Source organism: Hydractinia symbiolongicarpus, chromosome 4 (assembly GCF_029227915.1).
Source record: "Hydractinia symbiolongicarpus strain clone_291-10 chromosome 4, HSymV2.1, whole genome shotgun sequence".
Taxonomy (NCBI): Eukaryota; Metazoa; Cnidaria; class Hydrozoa; order Anthoathecata; family Hydractiniidae; genus Hydractinia; species Hydractinia symbiolongicarpus.
Genome location: NC_079878.1, coordinates 1,490,031 through 1,513,057, shown reverse-complemented (window position 1 = coordinate 1,513,057; position 23,027 = coordinate 1,490,031). Strand labels below are relative to the sequence as shown.

The following is a 23,027-nucleotide window of genomic DNA, read 5'->3' as shown; positions in this document are numbered from 1 at the left end:
TGCGCTACCACTACACCATCTAAAGGTTCTATATAGTATAGGTTTTATATAGTTTAGGTTCTATATAGTATAGGTTCTATATAGTATAGGTTCTACTTCGAGAAACTGTAAAATCTTCTAGCACTATTAGTTACTCATGTTTACGCTCTACCCGCGCATGTGAATTGTGGACGGTAAACGGTTAGTAGATAGATATGTTAATATTTTGAGTTACCAAAAAAAGATGCTGAATAAGTAAAAATTGAGAACAGAAAATTTCAAATGTTTGTTATTTTCGTGCTAATTCTCGCTCAATAAGGTGTGGCCAATCAAAAAGACCAATACCATTCTATGACATTCTGCATAACATTAATTTCTATCCAAAAACAAATTTTCTATGATATTTGGCCTGTTGAGTTTACAAACACATTTTTCGTGTCTATTGTTATTTTGAAAATATTGTTAAACAGGGCTTTTAAAGATTCTAATAGAAAGATTTATAAATTAATTTTTAAACGGAAAACTCTGCAAAAGCTTTTGTTAAATTTCTTTTTAGTAGCAATAACCGTGCAACGGAATATTATTTACAATCTTGTCCTTTGCAAAAGTCGAAAATTTCCCTCTTCTGAAAATTTTGATATTAAGTTGCTTATAGCGGCAAGGATACAACTTAAAATTTGCTTGTGTAAGCATAGCCTAAGAATTACGTTAAAATGAGAAAATAACAGGTATATTTATTGTTGAGGATAAAAAATACATATAGCTTCTAGAGTTGAGCTGTCTACCTTCCCTGTCTTGTTTTAAAGTAGTTTATCCCGTCGTCATGGGTGCTAAAAATATGGTGGTTTCGTTTCTTTGTAAGTTTAAATCTCCTGAAATCTCGAAATGTAACACAACCTAAAGAAAACGAAAATATTAATATGTTGTAATAATGGTAAAATCGACATGTAAATAAAAATAGAGTAGATACGTAGCTATTTCAAGATGAAAGTGTGATGTAGTTTAGGTTTTTCAAACTGGGATGGAACCATCTAACACCTAGACTCTGTAAAGAATTCTACAATATCAATAAAGTAGCTAGAACAATGCGCTTTTTTGAAGAATTTCGTTAAAAAAAGAATTATAAAGAAAAAATGAAAATTGTATAAAAGTCATAACATTAATTAAAGATATAATATTTTATGACACGAACGAAAAGTTGTTTTCTCAACTAAACACTACAAGGTTGTGAGTAAAGTTTTAAAACACACTGTTTATCATTTTTTTTATCTATTTATCTATTTGTTTGTTTACTTATGTATTTAACCGAATGACTTTTTAATACCGAATGAATTAACCACTGTAGCTAACCCACTATATACAGTTATCAAGTTTATACCACAAGCAAAAATTAAAAAGCAGCATTTTTGTGGCCTCTACCTATATTCAAAGACAAAGTTTTCGATGGGAAGTTAAGCTATTTTCCAATTCCTATTTCCGACTTGCAGGGCACCCTTGTAGTACAGCATTGTGCGGAAAGTGGTGAGTTTAATCCCCAATCGACTCATTCCAGAGACTATAAAGTACGAATAGGCCCTCTCTGCTTAGCGTTTACCTTAAGAATAGGGTTAATAACTTGAGGAGGCTGACTATTTCAGCGGCTGTTGCTTTCACTGCTTCTGCAGCTCAAATACACTAGAACCCCCTTCACAGAAACCTCTTTGGTTTGGGTAAATAATAATAAGTATATGCCAACCCTTTAATTAACAATTTTCCTCACCTAAAATTTCAAACTAGGGATTGTGGTGGGTTTTTATTCAAAATACAAGTTTTTCTTCTTTTCAGTGGATGTTGTTTTTTATAAACGTATCAAAAAGATCTTGCTTAAAAATATAACTATTTTTATTTACTGCATTGTATTTTCAAATGATAATTCTTTGGTGCAACTGCAGATCAGCCTTGAAAGTAGCACTCTGAACAACACAAAAACAATCGTAAATTGTTTATATAAAACCACCCGATAAAACTAAGACATTGTTAAAATTGACTTAACTGCCAAATATTTAACTTAAATAACATTAAATAATCGTCTGCTAAATATTCTAGTCTTAAAGGTACCAGCAAGCTGAGAAAGTATCAAATCTCAAGAAAGATTTAGTTTTGCCATAGTGCACGAAACTGGCAATTAAAAATGTAATCATTCTGTTTCGATGATTAACATTGTTACGTTAACCGTTTTAGCACGTTTTATATTTTGCAATATATTCTCATCTTTCTTTATAAGTAGCTAATGATATTAGAAACACCAGTAACGTTGTTAAAGATATGTTAAAAGACGGTAGTCTGGTTGTGTTTTTCTTTTTCTCTTAAAGATTTTGTAAAAGCCTGACTGATGATAATTCATTTCATCTGCTGTGAACAAAAAGTATTGAGCAGTCTCTGTTTTCTATGAAAGTAAGTAATTTCTTTGTTTAGCTATCATTTTTTTAAAAAAAATTATACGCGATTCAAAACTGCACCACATGTTTCTTTTTTGTAAGAGGATCCATGAGAAACAGTACCGAATTTTATCAAAGAAGTGACAAGCGCAAATACTAAAATTAATTTTATCAAAAATTATCCATTTTTTAAAATGTCGAAAAGCTTGTTTTTGATTTTTGAAGAAAACAAGATACTTATAAGACGTATTTATATTGAACAACCTGTTTGGCACATGTAGTTGTTCCGAGATTGGCACCTCTTACTAATCACTTCTTCCCTGTAAATTACAGTAACTTGTTTGTGGATGAAAATAAAAATAAAAATTAAACAGAGCAGTGCTGACCTCAGAGATTTTAAAAGTGTGAATCTATCCTTTTTGCTTAGCATTTAGCATGAGAATAGGATTAATATCTTAGGCGGTTGTCAAGTTAAGCGATTGCTGTGCTTCCACAAGTTTTGGAGTTCAAATGGGATGCTTTAAATGCAATAGGCCTTCCTTCGCACGACCCTCGTTGATAGCAGTACCAATAAAAACTAAAGAGTCTAACCTTGGTATAGAATTTCGAGTAAATAAATAAATACATCCTTGTAAGGGGGGCACAAACTATGATAAAAAATACTATAAAGTTTTGATAGTTTTGCAAACCGAAAAACGATCAGAAAAATCGAAAAAACAAGGATTATGAATCATGAATATCAGCCGCACAAAGAGTATTTTATAGCCGTCTTTAATCAATCAAAATTTATCGATCTATAATTAGGTTTATACTGACAATAATTGAAAAAACAGGTGTAATAAAATGCATGTAAAATTATTAAAAAAACAACAGGGGCCTCTAATGGAGAAATATTACTTATAATTAGTTAAAACTGTGCCTCCAGAGGTCTCTTTCTTTCTTTGCACCCGTTTCCTTGCAAAGCGTTGGAGTATTGTTTATATTGTTGCAAAATTTTAAAGAAAATCCGACGCGGTGTAATTTAATGAAGGATAATTTAGAAGGCTCTATTGAAAAGTTCACTATATTCAATTACGTATGATAAAATAGGAGAAGTCTTGGTACAAGAATAGGGTAATTATTCACCAACAACTTTTTTTGTTTAATAATTATTTTCTAACATTATATTTCGAAATTACCATTTTGAGCAAATTCCCGCCAAAAGAAGTATGGATAAAAAGAAATAAGGCTAGCTAACTTTATTTTTTTCTGCTTTGCGTAATCATTCCTTATTGTTATTGTATATATATATATTTTTTTCTTATTTTATATTCTTTTTTGAAATTTGCGTGTTCATGAAAATCTTTGCTTATATAGAAGGGAAGGTCAAATTAAGTTTGAATAGAGGTTCTGTTTTTCTGGCTTGAGATATTTCAAAATCTTTCATTAAAATTTTGCAATTAATGTCTAAAGTAAACAAAAGAGAATTACAAAAACCAGACAGCTATATAAAAAGAAAGATATATATATATATAAAAAGGTGTAAGTTTAAAGAAATTGTTACTTACGCAAAATAAACTCAGAGGAAACTATATTATAGGCTATATTCAAGGCGTCATTGATTAATAGATTTCTTTGACAATTCTTGATGGAATCAGCAATTATGTAAGTTTAGGAACGACATATGAATTTCTGATATAATTTGTATTTTCACTAATTTGTTTGAGTAATGGGTGGAGAGTTTTACTACCACTGGACGTGCCAGTTGTGGCTCTATGATCTTTATCAATTGTGAGGCTGCCCTTACTTCTGCTTTGTAGTATAGAGGATTTATGCTAAGGATCTATGCTACAAAGCAATATTGTCAATTTCTTGGACTGAATTTGGTAAGCATAAGTATATCGTAGTACAAGTGGTCCTAAAAATCTGAAAGGAGCTGCAGCAGGCATAACTCTGTCGATATGTATTGAAATACAGACAATTTCAGTGAGATCATTTGAAATTCTCTGTTTGTTTTTCGATACTTTTTTTTACCTATTATTGGTGCTTGCTTACTTGCTTCATTATTTTTTAAAGTTCACAAAAATTGGGATAGGACATTCAACAGACACTGAAAAAATTTTTGTTTAATTATCAATAAAATTAAATAAATTTTACTAAAAAATATCTACCCCAAGAGTAAAGCCATATTAACACGCTACCAACGAGTATTTTGATTTACTTTTATCATGAAACCATTTGTTTGTATTTAATAAATATTCACTTTTTTTTTTTGCAACAATTAAAAATAATGTTGTTTCTCTCTTGCTAATTCTGTCAACCATTTTAAAAATTAATTTAAGCGCGCAATGGCAACATATACCAAAACTTTATCACTTTTTACACTTACTTTTGGAACAACAAAGCAGGAGGATTTAACAGTATTAAGGCATAGGTTTTAAATGACGTAGACGCAAAGATGCAATAGCCTAAATACATAAATAATTAAATCATTAAAATAAATTTATGATGTTTAATTATCTACATTACAAGACAAAAAGTTCTTGCGACAGCGGTAAGTTTATACTTAATATTAATTAATCAAAATCATACCACGATTTTTAGTGTTAAAAGCATTTACCAGCTAGTATTCACGTCAAGATGTGTTTTCATTCTTGAAAAAAAAATTTAAAAAACTTTTTCCCTTTAAAGTTCACTTTTTAGTTGACAATGTACAGCAGCACTGAAAATGTAAACACTGCAGTTGAAGGCGCTAACAAAAAAAATATGGTACTTTTAAATTCCTTCTTTGTTTATGATTTTGTTTTATTTAAACATGTATTTTTAATGTGCATTTTTCTTTTATAAATATTAACCGTTTTGTTGTATATTAAAAACTCCTCGTTGCGTAATAAAACATGATCTAACATGTCCAAATAATGAGAAAAACAAATAAAGAAAGTTTTATGTGTGTATATCCTACTGAAAGCAAGAACAACGCAAAAGATAACAGAGCATAGCTAAAACGTCATTCCATGAAATCGAGCCTTACATACGCAAGGAAGATGTATAGAAATCAACATGAATACAGAAGTAGAACTGATTTTTCTCAATGTGGAAAGGTAAGTTTTTTATTTACAACCCATAATATGGACTTCAAATCACGACAAAATAATTTTGAACAGACTTAAAAAGTTGTAATAACGTCAAATTTGGCGTATTACTTCGACATACCTTTGGGGCGTAGATAAAAAAAGCATGTTTTGGTATAAAAAATTAAAGATATAACATAAAATTACACAAAATATAAGATGTTAAAAATTGTAGCTTGAGCGTTAACGCAATGTTTGTTTTTTTCAACAACGAGTTGTGCAAAGAAAACAATACACATTTGATTTTATGTAAAAATATCTTACACTTTTTCGTTCTCTTTGATACCATACGACCGAAACAAGTGAACTATTTTAATACCTTGTATGTGTTTATTTTTCTCTTCAAACTTTATTTGTATGTTTATTTTGACAGTTTGGAAAATGTTAATAACACGCTACTTAATACTTTCGTTCAACTGTTGCAACACTAATCCTATCGTGAAAACAGACATTCTTTAACGCCTCAAGGCCCGTGATATTTTAAGTTCTGCTTGTTTAACAATCACATTTGCAATGAAGAGCGCCACTGAAATTGGATTGTTAAGTCTCTGCCTAATGAGATAGAAGCTATGTCCTCAATTATCTGGAATAAAAAAGCAAAGCAGTTTCTCTCTTTAATAAGGCTTTTAACCAACTTTCCTATCAGGAATTTGGCAGGGATTACATTATAAAATAAGGAAAATAAAAAAAATGCAAAAGTATTTGTCCGTCTGTTTTTGAGCTCTCCCTTAAATGGGCTAATTTTTTGCGACACGACACAAAAAGAAACAGCGTTAAAAACTGTCTGTAAATGTTTTACTGTAAAAAACACTAGCGCCCAATGATGCTTCGCGGGTGGAATAGGGAGGTTCCTTTCTACCGCGTTTACACGTGTGAATCTCATCCAAAATTAAATTCCTCTACAATTTTAACCCAAACAATGCGTAAAATTGTTGACGAGTATGGTCGATAGGTTATAATTCATGATATTAAGTTGTGTTTCATTGTTTTTATCAAAATAAATTTGCAGGAGCTAAATGTGAAATTATAATGAAAATTCTATACACTGGTAGATTCAACCAAAAGCATGTAAAAAATGTTTGTGGTAACGTGTACTTCTTCCAATCCGATTATTGACCAATAAAGCCGGGACCATCTGAAAAAAACATTTAATAATTCGTTGTGGGAAATTCTAAAATAATGACATTTTTGAGCAAACACACATTTTGTGAAAACAGATGTAACATGATCTGCAAATTCTGACATATATTTTTTAGAGACAGAACAGAATATAGTTTCGATGCTTTTTACTTTGCAGTAGTCTTAATGCTTAAAGCACGTTTCAAACTTTGCTTTTGTCTCTTTTGGTATTCTTTGATAATTTTTGGGTAAATCAGCTAAGGGAAACAAGATTTTCTCCTATTATACCGTATTTATTCAAACGAATACCCGGTGTTATCAGCTAATTTTGTTACTATGAGGAATAGTCTGGAAAGGTAATAAAATGATTTTAACATTTTCAAGTAAACTGAAGAAAAAAAATATAAACTATAGGACTTCGCGTAATCCAAAAATCAATCAATTTTGTTGTACTATCTTGGCTTTAATGAATACTTTAAAAAAACCAACCACACTCTTCGAATACCATCTAATTGAATAAGTGCATTTTTGAAAATAGAAAAGGTGCTCATCCGAGGGGAGGATGCAGCTCATTACAATAAATACTGTACACCAAAAATATTGCGCAGTGAAGTTAGGGTAAGTGCATTCGAAGTTTTTTTTATTTCAAACTTGTCATTTAACTGACGCCAAACTTTATCCCAACTTTTCCTTTTTGTTTTGCAATCAGGGACAACAAGGAGTGTACGCATGTTCCTGTTCATTTTCTAATATCTAGGGCAGATTCAAAGTCAGGAATTCTCAGTGAACAGTACATAATGTGGCTGATTACAACGAAATTTTTCTTAGCAGAATGATTAGTTATGGTTGTTAATTATGCTAATGTTATGCAAATTTTTTCCAATTATGCAAATTTAGAACATTTTCAGTTCATTTTACAAGAACAGAACACAAGTAGGCCTTTTTATGTACTCAAACGCACTTTGAGTTAAAATTAAGTAAGAAGGATAGTAGAATAATGTCTGAGTGTTTCAACAACTTTCTCGAGTATGATAACCATTGTCAAAATTCGTGAAATATTTTTAAACGCAATATTTATTTAGTCTTTAAATGATATCTTATTTAAGCAGTTTTATTGTGTACAGTTATTTACGATTACGTCATTAAAAACAAGATGGCGTATAACCAAAACACATGCGCAATCTCCAGTGCATGAACGATAAGATGATAACAGTCATTAAAAAAGGTCTTCGTACCATTGTCAGATATGTACTTATTTTACGACATTAAATTTGTCACAAGATGTCGCCTTCAGTCGCAGGAAAACACGGTCTAGCATTCTAATTTATATATAAAAAATCTGTGAATACTCACAAACTAAGGCATATCTTAGGTTAGTCGGGGAAAATTAATAGTAGTAAAGGGAGGAAGGGAGAAATTAATAGTCGGGGGATATTTTAGTCATCAATGCATAATTTGTATATGAGGTATATAAAGAAATGTTCTTTCTTGTTAATTTTTCCTCATTTGTAATCATCCAATTCATTAGGTAATATAACAACTAAAAAGAAATCAGTAGGAACATTTCCATTTACAGTCTGACTGAATTGTCTTTCATAAGAAAGAACATATTTTCTGATTCTCTGACTAATTTACCACACAACTCCTCGGAACTTTCGCAGGTCATTACAACAAATGAATGTGCGAACCAAAATAAAGATGGCGGATAAAAAAATAATCTTGTGTCGCTTACGTCATTTTCACATGCGTGCCTTTATTATTTATCTCTAATCCGTATCTTTCGAGACACTTAATAGTTAGTTGTGGTTGTTTATAACTGCGAAGTACATGTCCAATAACTCAGTTATGTCAAGATCAACTGCAGAATGGTTAGAAAAATATTGGCGGGAATATAATTTAATAGTGTTAATATTTATTTTAAAAATAATTACTGTATATGTGTGGAAGCATGTGCAGTAAACCACAGGTTGATGTTGTGATAATTAATCAAGTTTCTTTACCAGCCACTAGACTGTGTTTTTAGGGCCAGTGTCATTTTCGTCCCCAGAGTTCTTTGAGATCAAGACCTTAAAGTACTTTTGGGATGTATCTCAAAGAGCTCTGTGGTAGAGAATGGGCCAGTGTAATTAGCTATACCTCATTGCAAAGACATAATACTAATAAAGTATGGTAATTAAATTTTACTTTTCCTTGCGTTGAGGTAAATTCTAATGGTTTCTTACTTTTATTCTAGGCTCTGTACGTCAATTACTTTTTCTCAATTTATACCGCCTGTTGAACCTCCCATCATTTTATTTCTGTAGACATTTATTTACATTGTAGGCGGGAAAAATTTATTTGTGAGATAAAAATGAAATGTTGTTATAAAGAAATGAAGGTTTCATTTTTCCACAACAACACTTATTGTTAAAATTGTTAACTTAAGAATTCGTTAATATAAAAACGCAATTGGTTTGTTTCTTCCACACTTCAAGTTTTGACTTCAATATAGGGAAAAAGTAACCTACCTTCTCTTTATACCGTCTATAATATACATGTTTTTCAGGCTGAGCACTTTCCTAGTATGTTTTTAGTTTCTGGCAAAATCTACGCCTCAAAATTCTTATAAAAACCGTATTTTTCTGTTTCTAGAGGTTTATAAATATTTGTTATTTATTTACAGGTTGTTAAATATATTTAAGAAGAAAAAAGAAAATCAGAATTCATGCTAGTTTCTTAATCCAATTGTGAAAATGGACAACATACTTTTTATCATCGATGACGGCGCCAATACTAATGGAAAAGGAATATTTGGTAAACAAAGTATGCTTTTTAGCCACGTTGAACCAAATGAGACATTTTATAATACAACTACAACAACATTTATGCCTCCCATTATGATAGATGGATGTGATATTTCGAGGACCGGAACAACTGAGAATATATCATATGCTATTTTTATGGTGCTGGTTTTGATTGCAAGTATCTTTGGAAATTCACTGGTCATAATGGCGTTTGCGTTGTCTAAGCAACTACGAAATCGTGTGACTGTATATTTCATAGTCAGTTTAGGTAAATAAAGCATTTTTTACTCGTCAATAATTTACAGTACTAACCTTTTTCTAGCTTAAGGTTTTTCTCGAATGTGTCCTGAATAGTAAAATGTGCAAAATATGTGTATCTTATATTGTTAGCACATATGAACTTAAAATAAAAAACATGTGGTCCCAATTATTAGGTGGAGAGGAACACGTAAACAGGCCTCCTTGCTCATTTTATAAAATTAAATATTTAAAAACTGCCCAATCAAGCACACAGGAAACGTTGGAAAAAAATTATGCTACCCGCCTAACCATTAATTGTGAATTATGCGTTGTTCATAAGAACTTGATTTTTTATGACTTTACACAATTTGGGTACAAAATAGACTAAAATCCTTCCACTACGCTTATCTAACCCCTTCCTTTAAGTGTATATTGTAAAGGATAACACTTCCTTGCGCTCTACATGCAGCATTTGTCTTCTTATTCACACTTGTACCCAAATTGTGGCGCCGTAGATTAGTGGTTATAGCTCTCGTACTCTGTGCGGGAGACCGGGGTTCGATTCCTCTTGACGGCGATTCAACATGGGCGAGTGAATGTTACCATAGCCTCGGGTTAACCCAAGCCATGTAAGGGAAATTGGAAAGATGGCACACTGTGTGGGCCGTTGGATGTTGCCGGGAGTTGTCTAGTAGAGCGCGGGCTCTAATTGGGTCTGCGTAGCTCAAATTGAGCATTAAATACTCTAGGACTCTCCATCTACGCCATGGCCCCTCCTGGAAATAATAGACAGGGTATATCCCTCGATATTTGTGAGGCTAGCCATGTAAAATATGCACATCTATCTATCTACTATGGTTTTGATGGGGGTTACGAATGCACACCATCTCATACAAAATAGACTAAAATTTTCTATTGTTAACCCTACTCCCTGGTTATTTAACTTTGTGCCTATTCAAAACATAACCAAACTAAAAACTATCGTATTTAGTCACAAAACGTTTCTTACTATTTGTTTCTAGCCTGCTCCGACATGGCATATGCAATCTTCCTAATACCATTCAACATCTCCATGAAGCTTTATATGAGATTTTGTCATGATATGCCAGCATGTTATCTCATGGTTATCAGTGATTCATTTTGCAACGTAGCAAGCATTCTCAATTTGTTCCTTATTGCTGTGGACAGGTAACAAAATTATTTTTTTGTATTAACTTTTATTTTCTCTTTGATATTTTTTTTTTTCGTCGTCGGCTTTGTCATTGTCGTGATCGTTGTTTGATTGTTTTTGTTGATGATGTTCTTTTGCTGTTGTCGTCGTCGTCGTCATTGTCGTTGCTGGTGTTGTTGTTGTTGTTATAATGTTGTTGTTGTTATTCATTTTGTTGTTGCTGTTGTTGTTGTTGTTGTTGTTGTTGTTGTTGTTGTTGTCATGGTTGTCGTTGTCAGCGTTGTTGTTGTCGTTGTCGTTGTTTCATTGTTGTTGTTAATGATGATGTTGTTGTTGTTGTTGTTGTTGTTGTTGTTATTGCTGTTGTTGTCACTGTTGCCGTCGTTATTACTGCTGCCGTCGTTATTACTGCTGCCGTTAAACACACATAAGTTCGTGTCTATTTCTGGCACTCATGTGAACGGCTTCCATTTTCAAAGGAAATTTGATTAACCAGAATAATACAAGTATTTTGGTAGCAAACGTCAACGTAATCGTTCTGATAATGTCGACTATATTTTATCAAATTGTAATATTTTTATTTAGATTCATTGCTATCAGAATGCCATTTCGATACACTTCGATGTTATCAAAAAGTCGTGCAAAGAAATTAATTGCAGGAGTGTGGGTTTTTTCTGCAATTTGGAGCATAAGCGGATTATTTACATGGCGCCAGGATGAAACTAATAATACATTCTTGAGCGTCCATCTGTCGGCATATTGCTTGAATAAAAATTATTATTTCTACGCTGCATCTTTCATCGGTATATACCTGCTATCATTAGTAATTATGACTGTCACCTATCTTATTATCCTGCATGTAGCGCTTGTACAAATTCGGGAGATCGAGGCAACGCATATAGATTTACAACGAAACGAACATACCATTCCATCTCCAGAGTTGATGCAACATTTAAACGTACCAAATACCGAAAATGCTCGCTATAAAAAATCGCAAAAACGGAAACGCCGAAGAGAATTAAAAGCGACGAAATCTGTAGCGATTGTGTACTTTGCTTTTCTTGTATGTTGGTTACCAAGTTGTGTTGTTAACGTTATTATCATGTTTAATACTTCGTATTTCCCTAAACTGAGACAAAAAAATGAGACATTATTTTTGTTTTTATACTATTGCTTTATTCAAATTTTACCAATTGTAAATACAATGGTGAACCCAATTATATACAGCTTCGCAAATAAACAATTTCGGCATGGCTTTAGAACAGTTTATAACAAATTCATGCGAAAGATAGACGTACCAACGGTATCATTTGAATCCACTCGCCGCAACACTCGCGGATCTAGTCTTGGATCATTTTCTCAACAAACTGGTAGTTCGCAATGTTCGGACTCGTCCAGCAGTCGAAAGCAAAGTCGTGCTTCTCCGGTTTTGCTAAAGAAAACGAGTCTTGACCAAAAAAATTTTAAAGGAACTTTTCTGAATAACAATATTGATCGTGGAACTATAAAAAATTCTTTGGCGAATACAGTTATTATTTGGTCCCCTGATTGACACTAGATGCTTCTAATTCCTTCTAATTTGTCTACTGGCAAAGAGATTTTAGGAAACAACTTTTATACTTAGTAGTCTATACATGTAGAGTGGGCAAATCAAGGAAGTTTATCGATCGCCATATCTTTGCAAGGTAACAAGATTCGAGGTTCTTTTTTAACAGAATTAAATCAATTCAAAAGACTGTCGTTGTTTTTCAGTAATGCAGACATTAAATTGTATTTTGTAAATAGATTTTAACAAAACAATAATGATTTGTTATTTTCGTACTAAGCTAGCGAAGAAGGAAGGGTTATATATGCAAAGGGATAAAAGGAGGAGAGGCAAAGTCCCCTTGTAATACGCTGTTCTCTAATGACACAACAAAGTTTCGTTAATACTGTTAATGCTATTTCATAGTCTTTTGTTGACAACAAGCGCCCAACCGATCTCGTGGCGTTCACTTTTACGCTGCTCACTACTTCGTTCATTTCTCTCCATTTAACGAGCGAATGCCGCAACCGCTCTTCCGGTGCACGCAAGGCCACAACCGTCAAGTATTGACTCTGCAGTAATATCTTATGCTTCAGTATCAACACCAACATCTACAATCAACATCTGAGACATCTATAGCTTTTAAAATTTCGCGGTATTGTCTATTAATCTTAATTAGAAGGTGTTGCCTTTTAAATGTTTTATTTGTACATTGGTGAATTCATAAATGTTATTGGTATTCATATTATATGTGTAGGTGTTGTCTTGCAACATGATTGATTGTTCTCTATGTTCTCTCGTGCAAGAACAGCAAAAAATCTTAATTATTTTAGTATGTGTATGGTGGCTACAAACTTATTTATTATATCTGAAGGCACCGCAACTTTTATAACGTTTGTTTGTTATAAGGTGCCATCAGAATCTTGCGGACCCAAATAAAAAATTATCCATTTGTTGATATTTTAACTCTTTTGTAATGCAAGCCAGTTAGAATAATAACTAGAGGTCAGATAATCCAGGCGTATTGCTAGCATTGCTGTTAGGTACCTTAGCTGTGTTTTTCTGGCCTTTTGTTGCACGAAATATAAGGTTCACATTATTACAAGAGTTTAACTCCCTTCTTAGAAATCAAAGTCTGTGTAAATTCATGTACAGTTTGTAAAGGGGAAAGATTTGCCTTCCAAACTGAGAGAAAGAGAGCTAGAAAAGAGAGTACGACTGTATTACTTGCAATAACTTTCATTGTGTTCATAGATATTGTGAAACAATCCATGCTGGGAAAAATTATATTGACTTTTAAATAGACAGGATTATGAGAAACTAAATCGATTTCGTCCATGTTTGATTATTAAGGTCATCAAAAGTCTTGTTACTGCTAAACCAAAAAATATGAACGTTATTTGCTATTTTCTGAGTAAAATTTAGTGTAATCTTCTTTATAAGACTTGACACTATACGCCAAAAGTTTTTATCTAGGCAAATTAGGTTACAAGTTTTAGGCTATGTGAAATTAATTTAAGTCTATCTCAGATATAACCTTGGCTATAAAACGAAGGAGCCGTGCATAGTTTATGCGATCAATCTAAATATTATCTGAGAGCAAATATACTAATTAAAAATTTCCCTTAGAGATCAAAATTAGAGCCAATAGTTTTTTCTAGCTAAAATTAAGCACCGAAACAATGCGATGGAAGAGAAAAACCATGTTTATTCTAAGCATTACCTTCCTGTTTGTTATTTATTATAACAGAGAACGTTGTTTTGCGTTTCCAGAATACGTTAACATTTTTTCTGCGTTTTGAATTTTGCATTTAATTTATAAATTCACATTTAATTTTCGGGTACTCCTTACGGGTAATATATAAATCCAATCGCAAGCCGATGAAATTGCCACAGTTTGTTGATATACTTATTTTAATCATTAGATCAAATCACAGACATCTCCCTCTCGTGCCTTCGTAGGTGAGTCCGCTACCATTATAAATGGGGAGAACGCAAGGGATTACATATTTTCAGTATCGGTGTTATGTGTGCCTCAGCTCTCCAGTAAATATGAAGAACCCAAATTGCAGGGGTCCGAAATACATTTTAAACAGACAGATGGGTGTTATTATAGAGACTGGCCTGGGGAACCGGCGTCGATATGGCAGGTTAAGCCACAAGTAACTGTGTGACCCACCGTTGAACGTTTGGTTGAGCAGTTAATAAGAGCCGTAAATTGTGCCACACATCCAGGTGGAGCGCTTTGTACCAGTGTCCAGTACGTCGTAAATCAAGTAAAGCATATACAAGGTTATAGTGCTCCGAGTGTAATATATTTTTTAAAAAAAATGGCTTTCCCAAAACTAGATATAAAAACACAGTTTACAACCCGTCGGCCAACATCTTTTATTTTGCGAAATAGGATTCCCTGAATGTTCAAAAATTAACTGGATTGAGGTAAACCGGTTAGGGTTAGGGTTAGGGTTAGGGACAGGTAAACCGTGTCGCACATGTATATACCGTAATACCTTTTTCATAAAAAAATTTAGCGTGGTTAAAAATTTACAAGTGGCTAAAAACCATGACAATAAATGACATAAATAAAAAGCCTTAAAAAGACAAAAAAGTCAAATAGTAACCTACCAACCTATTGCTGAACACGACTACTTTCAAAATCAAAATGGTTTACGTGGTTTTACAAGTTCCTTCGTTGGCATGTCGAAGCCGCGAAAAAATCTGAGATTGTTTTTTCAAAAAAGCCGGACATTATAATTGGTATTTCGCGCAGATAGAAATTTTTTTTCTATGATGAAGCTGTGCGCTACCATTTTGAACACACAAAATACGACTATAATCGCAGAGAAAAAAGCTTGCACATCTTGAAAATTCCAAACTTCATAAAATCCTTAAATCCATCAAGCTTGGACTTACGCGAACAAACAAGGATTGTCAATTATATTTAAAGATTGCTAGTTAGCAACGGCCTCTTTGACTGGGATAATTTTTGTCCAGCATGTAATTAAGTGTTGTACTTTTGTGACTTTTTCTAACTACTTTTATTTGGTCTTATAATGAAAAACATAAATTAGGAAAAGGGGAGGGATGGTGACATTTCCGGGTTAAACTTATAACAACTTATAGCAAGTTGTTTTTTCTGGTATTATTATATTTTCAGTCCATAACCATGCTAAGAATAATGATGATAGGATTTGTACAGCGTGTATATCCTAAAAAAGACTTTATATAGAATATAAAAAGTATTTTTTTCGTTGTTACTATTTTTAACGCTACGAAGTATTTTTTTCAACAAAATATCTGGCTACAAGTACCACAAATCCCACCATTTTCAGAAATTTTTGCATTTTTTCAGTCTTTTGTGGTACTTGTATCTGAATTTCTTTGCCTTCCTCCGGAAGCAAGGAAAACGTAGTAGTGGTGGTACTCATAGCTGAACTAACCTAAACTTCCAGTGTCACCTTTATGTTCCGACTACCAACTTTCAGCCATTTTATTCTGATAAAACGCGGCAATCGTAGTAATTTATTCGCAAAAAGTTACCATATTTAAAATAATTATTGTATAATTTATGTCGTTGGTACATGTAGTATTTGTAACTGTTTCCTAAGTTGAAAAAAATGGACCCAAAGTAGGTGATTCAGTGTTGATGTTGTGATAATAAATCTAAATGTAAACAACTTTAACGTTACGATCGTTTGAAATATATTCGATTCTTGAAATTTGAAAACGCTGCATTGTTATCATGCGCAGCACAGTTGTGCTGTTTTCTTGATACATAAAAACAAAATAATTTATTCTCTTGATTATGAGTTTGGATCTGTAAGGCAAACTGTTTTTTTAATATTTTGGATTAGAATATTACGGGAGATATACAATATACCGAAATGATAGTTTTTATATTTCTCTTTTGTGTGCGGTTAACTATTGATTTCTTATATTTTGAGTAAAACATTGGGAGGGTTGCTGTATGTAATAAAGTAAATAGCTGATTGGCCATGATGCATTACAGACTGGCATTTTATTTTATTTTTATTTTGTTGTTGTACCTGCTTATATTTTTTAAACGCTTTGTTTCAGCAGGTAAAAATATAGAATAATACAGATTGAAAAAATCCAAATTACTGTGTTCTTTGTTTTTATGTGATATCCCGCACGTGGATTCAATGAGAGATAAAGTGGATTCTTTCACGGAAATATGGTTAGTTTTTATATAATGTAATTACAGCATTATAGAAACTGCATTGTGGTACATTCGTGAGCCATTGCCTCGTCTACATAAAAATTCGGTCTCGATTACTTATTGTAATTTTAAAAAGTAAACATTTTTAGCTACATTGACTGACAGAATTTTCCGTTTTGCCAATTTAATATCTAACATATAAGACGCTGCCATAAAAAGTTAATTTGTTTAAAAGTAATGGAGACTCTCTCGCGGGAGAGCATCCCACACGGCCAGTTTTTTATAAAGATTTTAGGAGAACAGAAGTTCCTGTTTGGAAATATCAAAAGTTTCTGTTTGGATTAATTAATCATTGAAAAAGGATATAAACGTTCCTTCGCGGGTGAGCATCCCACACAGACCAGTTTTGTAAAAAGATTTTAAGAGAACAGAACTTCCTGTTTGAAATTATTAATCATTGAAAAAAATAGATAATGTGCAACAAGCATGTTTAAAAATTCTAGTTGGGATTTTGTGTTCACTTTGATAGATGAGAAGATCGGCATCGTTGTGCTTAGGAAATGAAAATATGTTGTTGGACTTTTAACGGGCTCTGGCATCATTTAAACTTTATTGTCTGGTTCACACAAGTGTAAGAAACGCAAACGAAAACACGAGAAAAAGATGGTGTGAACACTTTTGACGCAAATATAAGAGCAAACAAAAGTTGACGCAATATATCAAAAGGTTTGAATTTACTTGCGTTTGCGGTCAAAATGACAGAACCGAAACCCTTTTCGATTATGCAGGATGATCATTCCTTCTGCGATTTTTAGCTATTTAATACAATTTCAGGGCTCTTAGAGGTACATTTTTTTGATCTTATTAAATACTTTATTTCTCTGTGATAATGTTTAGCCTTGTGTTTAGCCATATAATTTAGTGAGTGTTCTGCTATTGTATTAATATGATAGCTAGCCACACGAATCAAGTATCTTACAACCTTCACATGACAGTCAAGACTTGAGAATATAGGTATGTGTCAAATATGTACGACTTGTATTAATATATATTCCGATCGAAGCGAATCCTATCCTTGTTTCGTTAAATAACTAATATTCGGGATCCAGTAATAAGTAATATTCAGTTCAGTACAGGTTATAATTACATATTGTACCACACTTGATAGTATGTGTATGTGATAATACGCTTTGGCAAGGGACTATGTGAGCTCACGGCACTAAAATCACAAGTTACTTTCTTATGGCTCATGCATTGTCTCTCCAAAGCGTGGCATTAAGCTAACATTTACTTACTTAATAATATCGCAAAACGGGAGATTAATCTGTTGCTTCTTTTAAAGCCGTACGGGGCCGTTATTACCCGCATGCCGTATCTCACGGAAACAAGTTGGTTATCGATTAAAAAGAGAAAATCAAAGCAAAGAAGGCAGTCTCTTTTTTATATCTTTTGTGCTCATGTTCTCAAATTAAACTATTAAACAAAGCATGTCAATGTTTCCCATCGCCAGGTTAGTTTAATTTTTTTGTTCTTTATCTTTCAGTTTTGTGTTCCGGGAACGAGGTTGCTACTCGCATTCAAATATAGTTCAGACATAAAATGTTGCAAAAAAACAACCTGTTGTTGTCCAGTATAAATCTTGGTATTGGTTAGAAGTATCTCTTCTAAAGAAATAAAACGTACGATGTTGTAATGTCACAAAGAGAAATTTTGGAAATAATATAAAATTCTCCAAGATAAATGTGTACATTTCCAATCCGTTTTATTTGGGAAGATGCGAAGTTTAGTAATCGAAGTAGAAAATCGATTAGACTTTCATCAAGAAAATGCTAGCTACCTATCTACTAAGAAAGCCAAAGAAAAGGAGGTGTAACATTAAGAAGATGATCCACTATTGTTTACTGGCAGAAAGATGAATTAAGATGTGTAACGAGATTTTAGCCATTTCAACTTTAAGATCTGAACCTGAATATGCTTTTTTACGCACTCTTTTATAAGAGTCTTTTCAATTCTTACATAAAACAGTGTGTTTCTCCTAGAGAAGAATTTATATAAAAAGTTATTAGTGTTGTTGTTACTGTTTTTAACACTACTGGTTGAGTGATTCAGTGTTGTTGACGTTATTATAAACATACCAAAATGTAAACAAACCTAAATCAATGTGTACATATGTTACCTTACGATCGTTTAAAATGCATTTGATTTGTAAATTCAAAAAATATACATTGTTATCGCGCATGGAACATTTGCGCTGTTTTCTTCACAAGGTTAAAGAGGCGACAATCATCTGACCTGTTATGCTCTGAAATGTGACTATGTTCATTGCTTAGTATACCTTTATTTCTGTTCCGTATGACAATAATTGAAAGATTTTCTGCATGGTGTCAAGCTTGACTTTTTACATGCTGGAAAGTGTGCTTATACCCACTAAATTATACAAGAGTTTCGCGGAATTGTTCTTTTAACTTTAAACAAATAAAAAACAGGAAGAAAAAATTGTATATGAAAGACCTCGTGATATCATCAAAAATTTTTTCAATCATAATATTTATTTACCATTTTGTGGAAAGTACGTAATCCTATGCTTTATTCTGATCAGCCTTTCAACTTAAACACAATGGAAGAAACTGCGTCATAAAAATTGTCACTGTTTGTCTCCCTAATTAAGTGGGATTTTTTCACGGGCTATATGTTTGTTTTTATTCTGTGTAAACGTCTGTATCAGAGGCCGGTATGCAATAGACAGACATAACTCATTTTAGTTCACTTACATTTTATTGTGAGATTTAAAATTTTGGGATAAAAGGTAGAAATAATTTAATTTAGTAATAACACAACTTGTATTGAAAATTTGTTATGGAAGACAACATGCAATATTTTTGAAAAAACTATTTTGGGTATAATTAGAATTTTAAGCTTGCAAGGTACATTTTGTATGAGCTTTTATGGGAGAGGTTGACATATGACCGAAATTACGTTGTTTTTTACATTTTCCTTTCATTTGAGTTTGGGCCTGTAAGGCGAACCGTTCTTTTTAATATTTTGGGTTAAAATATTGCGGTAAAGGGAAGCATGCTAAAATGATTCAAGTTTTTCAATTTTCATTCTGCGTCGTGGACTGTTGATTTCTTACATTTTATGTAAATATTTGGAAGGGTTACTGTATGCAATAGATTGAATAGCTGAGTTTGGCATGATGTGTTACAAACTGCAGATTGTCAAAACTAATTGACGATGTGGGAGTTTTTTAATATCTGGTATGCTTTTGTTGGTGTACTTCTAGCAAGCAAGTATATAGCAAGTATATTTTAAGTAACTTTTGTTAATCTTGTTGGACATTTGCATTTTTATTATATTATTATTATTATTATACGAGTCGATAGAGCCCGTGAAAGAATCCACTGAGGCAGGATAAAAATGAAAAAACGAAGCGCTATTTGAATTTTGATAACGTCAGCAACCCATACACAAAAAACATAATTCCGGCGCTTGTTTTCACGTTGCCTCTATTGTGTAGAGCTTAAAGTGCTGATCAAAAAACTGTATATGATCATGTGCTTTTGATGAGCGGTTAATGAGATATAAGGGTTTAAAAACTTTGCTGACGTCAGCATTGGCCCGTCAAAAATTAATTTTTTTTTGTAAATTTGTATACCTGTTGCTTTCATCTAATAGATCTTAAAACTCTGATCAAGAAAATGTATAGGATCATGTACTTTTGACAAACAAAGATTTTTTGATGACGTTATCAACCCGTGCATTCCGAAACGGATTCGGGGACCCAGGCTTGGGAAAATTACCCAAAATGGTCCTAGGCGGTCCCTAGTTACCCATGCAGTAAAAATCATTGACGTCACCACCTCGTTTCCAAGTTATTTGGCCTCAAGGTTTTATGTGCACTGCAATGGCTTCATTAATTTAATATAGGATATTGACGTTAAAGTAGTGTTATTGACGTGGCGCCGTAAAGTTAGAAAATTTAACATATTAGACATAGGTTTTTCGGCGACATCAAGGGAAAATGACGATATCCACTTAGCCTGTTACGGACAGACACAGTCTCTGTATCATTATAATAGACTAGTCGATAAGGCCCGTGGAAAAATCCACTTAGGCAGCAGGACAATGGAACAATAGGTTGTTTTAGATTTTTTGCTGACGTCAGCAGTGCAATTACAAAAATTTTTGGCGAAATTTAGTTTATTCGTTGTACTGTGCAGAGGTTAACACGCTGACCAAGAAAATGTATACGATCATGTCTTTTTGATAAGCGGTTAATGAGATATGAGGGTTTTAAAATTTTGCTGACGTCAACAATGGCCAGTCAACCCCCCAAAAATTTTTTTTAGAAATTTGTATACCTGCTGCCTTAATTGTATAGGTCTTGAAACGCTGATCAAGAAAATGTATAGGATCGCGTATTTTTGACAAATGGTTGCAGAGATATTAGGGTTTGCAAGTTTTTTGGTGACGTCATCAACCCGTCCATTCCCGAAACAGATTTGGGAATCCAGGTTTCGGAAACTTACCCAAATTGGTCCCAGGTAGTCCCTAGTTACCCACGCAGGAGATGACGTCAGTTATTTCCATCCGTTTCCAAGTTATTTAGCCTTAAATTTAAAAGTACAATGCAATGGCTTCACTAATCTTAATATGCTTTCCTTTGACGTCAATATTGCTCTAACGTCAAAGTTTGCTAATTTACAGAACAAATTTATAGGCGATGTTTTATAGACTTTATCAAAGAAATTTTATCCACTTTGCAAAAGTCACAGACAGAAGCTCCGTATTATTATAAGAGACTAGTCGATAAAGCCCGTGGAAAAATCCACTAAGGCAGAAGAACAATGGAAAAATAGGTTGCTTTAGATTTTTTGCTGACATCAGCAGTGCATATACAGAAGGAAAATTGGTGAAATTTAGTCATTCGTTGTCTGTAATGTGTAGAGTTGAAACGCTGGTCAAAATAATGCATAGTATCGTATGTTTTTGACAAACGCCTAAGAAGATATAAGGGCTTAAAAACTTTGCTGACGTCAGCGAAGTCCCTACCAAAAGTTCCAAAAAAACTTTCTTTACAAATTCGTACACCCGTTGCATTCATCGTATAGATCTTGAAATGCTGATCAAGAAAATGTATAGAAACATGAACTTTTGACAAACAGTTGCAGAGATATTGGGGTTTGAAGGTTTTGTGATGACGTCATCAACCCGTCCATTCCGAAATGGATTCAGGGACCAAGGTTTGGGAAACTTACCCAAATTGGTCCCAGGTGGTCCCTAGTTACCCACGCGGTGAAAAATCATTGACGTCACCACCTCGTTTCCAAGTTATTTGGCCTCAAAGTTTTAAGTGCACTGTAACGGCTTCATAATTTAATATAAGATATTGACGTTAAAGTAGTGTTATTGACGTTGCGCCGTAACGTCAGAAAATATAACATATTAGACATGCATTTTTCGGCAACATCAAAGATTTTTTTCGGCGACATCAAAGGAAAATGACGATATCAACTTTGCCTGTTACAGACACACGGAACTGGCTTATTATTATAGAGATTTTTATATAGATTATTCGATCGAACTGAATCTTATTTTTCTCGAATTTTTTGTCTCGTAAAAAAAACAAATTTTGGGGATGCAGTAAGAAGTAATATTCACTTCAGTATTCACTCCCTTTACTTCAGATAGTTCATTCTCATATAATGCAATTGCATCATTATAAAACTGCATTGTTCTATATTCGCGTGTCATTGCCTCGTCTACATAATAATTCGGTCACAATTATTTGTTATAACTTTAGTAAAGTAATCTTTTTTGTTAAAGCGACATCATTTCAGTAAAAAGATTTTGAGAAATCAGAAGTTCCTGTTTGGATTAATTAATTATAGGGAAAAGATGGATAAAAAGTTCTTAAACGGGAATTTTAGTTTAGTATCTCCTTTGATTTGTGTTGTGAAGGCAATAGCAATAAATGCCAGATTTTTTTCGCGTCAATAAAACAATAGTAAAGCCACCTATTATTCTTGCTGTTGTTTGTAATGGGGTTTTGTGTAACAAACATGATTAAAAGTTCCAGTTGTGTGCTCACTTGGCAGATCTGAAGCTTTTGGAAATTGTTTATACAGATCGGTATCCTTAGCAAATGACATTTGGAAAAGGGAGTCCTTAACCTAATTCGCTTAATCTGTAGAAAGTAACTTTTTAGTATATCTTTTTTAACCTTCTACATAGTCTTTTTAAGAGCCAATACTCAAATTTCGGTTTAAACGTAGCTAGCTTTTTACACACCTGTATTGGAGGATGCTCTACAATTTCAGCTATGACTGGGTAATAATAGACTGTGTATCCAGGATGCGTAGCTTGTGAACAACAAGGTTTTTCAGTCACAGAATTGTTTGATTGTGAATTGATATCTTAAGCATTTTCTTGGACTAAAGAAAGCATTTGTGTCTTTGTTAATTTAAGCTATTTTAGCTACTTAAATATCAAAAAGGAAAAAA

The 23,027-nt window shown here is 33.0% G+C and overlaps 1 protein-coding gene across 2 annotated transcripts; it reads left to right on the top strand.

The window, feature by feature from the left end:
• The first annotated feature begins 889 nt into the window (after nucleotides 1-889).
• LOC130640798 (adenosine receptor A2b-like) lies at nucleotides 890-12,552 on the top strand. 2 transcript variants are annotated; one of them, XM_057447355.1, is made up of 4 exons: nucleotides 890-2,412; nucleotides 9,288-9,676; nucleotides 10,671-10,836; nucleotides 11,405-12,552. In XM_057447355.1, the coding sequence occupies exons 2-4, from the start codon at nucleotides 9,358-9,360 to the stop codon at nucleotides 12,369-12,371; spliced, it is 1,452 nt and encodes a 483-aa protein (XP_057303338.1). In that variant the 5' UTR covers nucleotides 890-2,412; nucleotides 9,288-9,357; the 3' UTR covers nucleotides 12,372-12,552. The 2 variants fall into 2 exon arrangements, with proteins under 2 accessions (XP_057303338.1, XP_057303337.1); XM_057447354.1 differs by lacking the exon at nucleotides 890-2,412 and adding an exon at nucleotides 4,672-5,476.
• The last annotated feature ends 10,475 nt before the right edge of the window (nucleotides 12,553-23,027 follow it).

What these genes read in the sequence shown, in the direction of transcription:
- LOC130640798 (XM_057447355.1), top strand. Translation starts at nt 9,358, where the DNA reads ATGGACAACATACTTTTTATCATCGATGACGGCGCCAATACTAATGGA. An exon ending in ATATTTCATAGTCAGTTTAG is followed by an intron (nt 9,677 to 10,670) that starts GTAAATAAAGCA and finishes ATTTGTTTCTAG; the next exon opens with CCTGCTCCGACATGGCATAT. An exon ending in TTCCTTATTGCTGTGGACAG is followed by an intron (nt 10,837 to 11,404) that starts GTAACAAAATTA and finishes ATTTTTATTTAG; the next exon opens with ATTCATTGCTATCAGAATGC.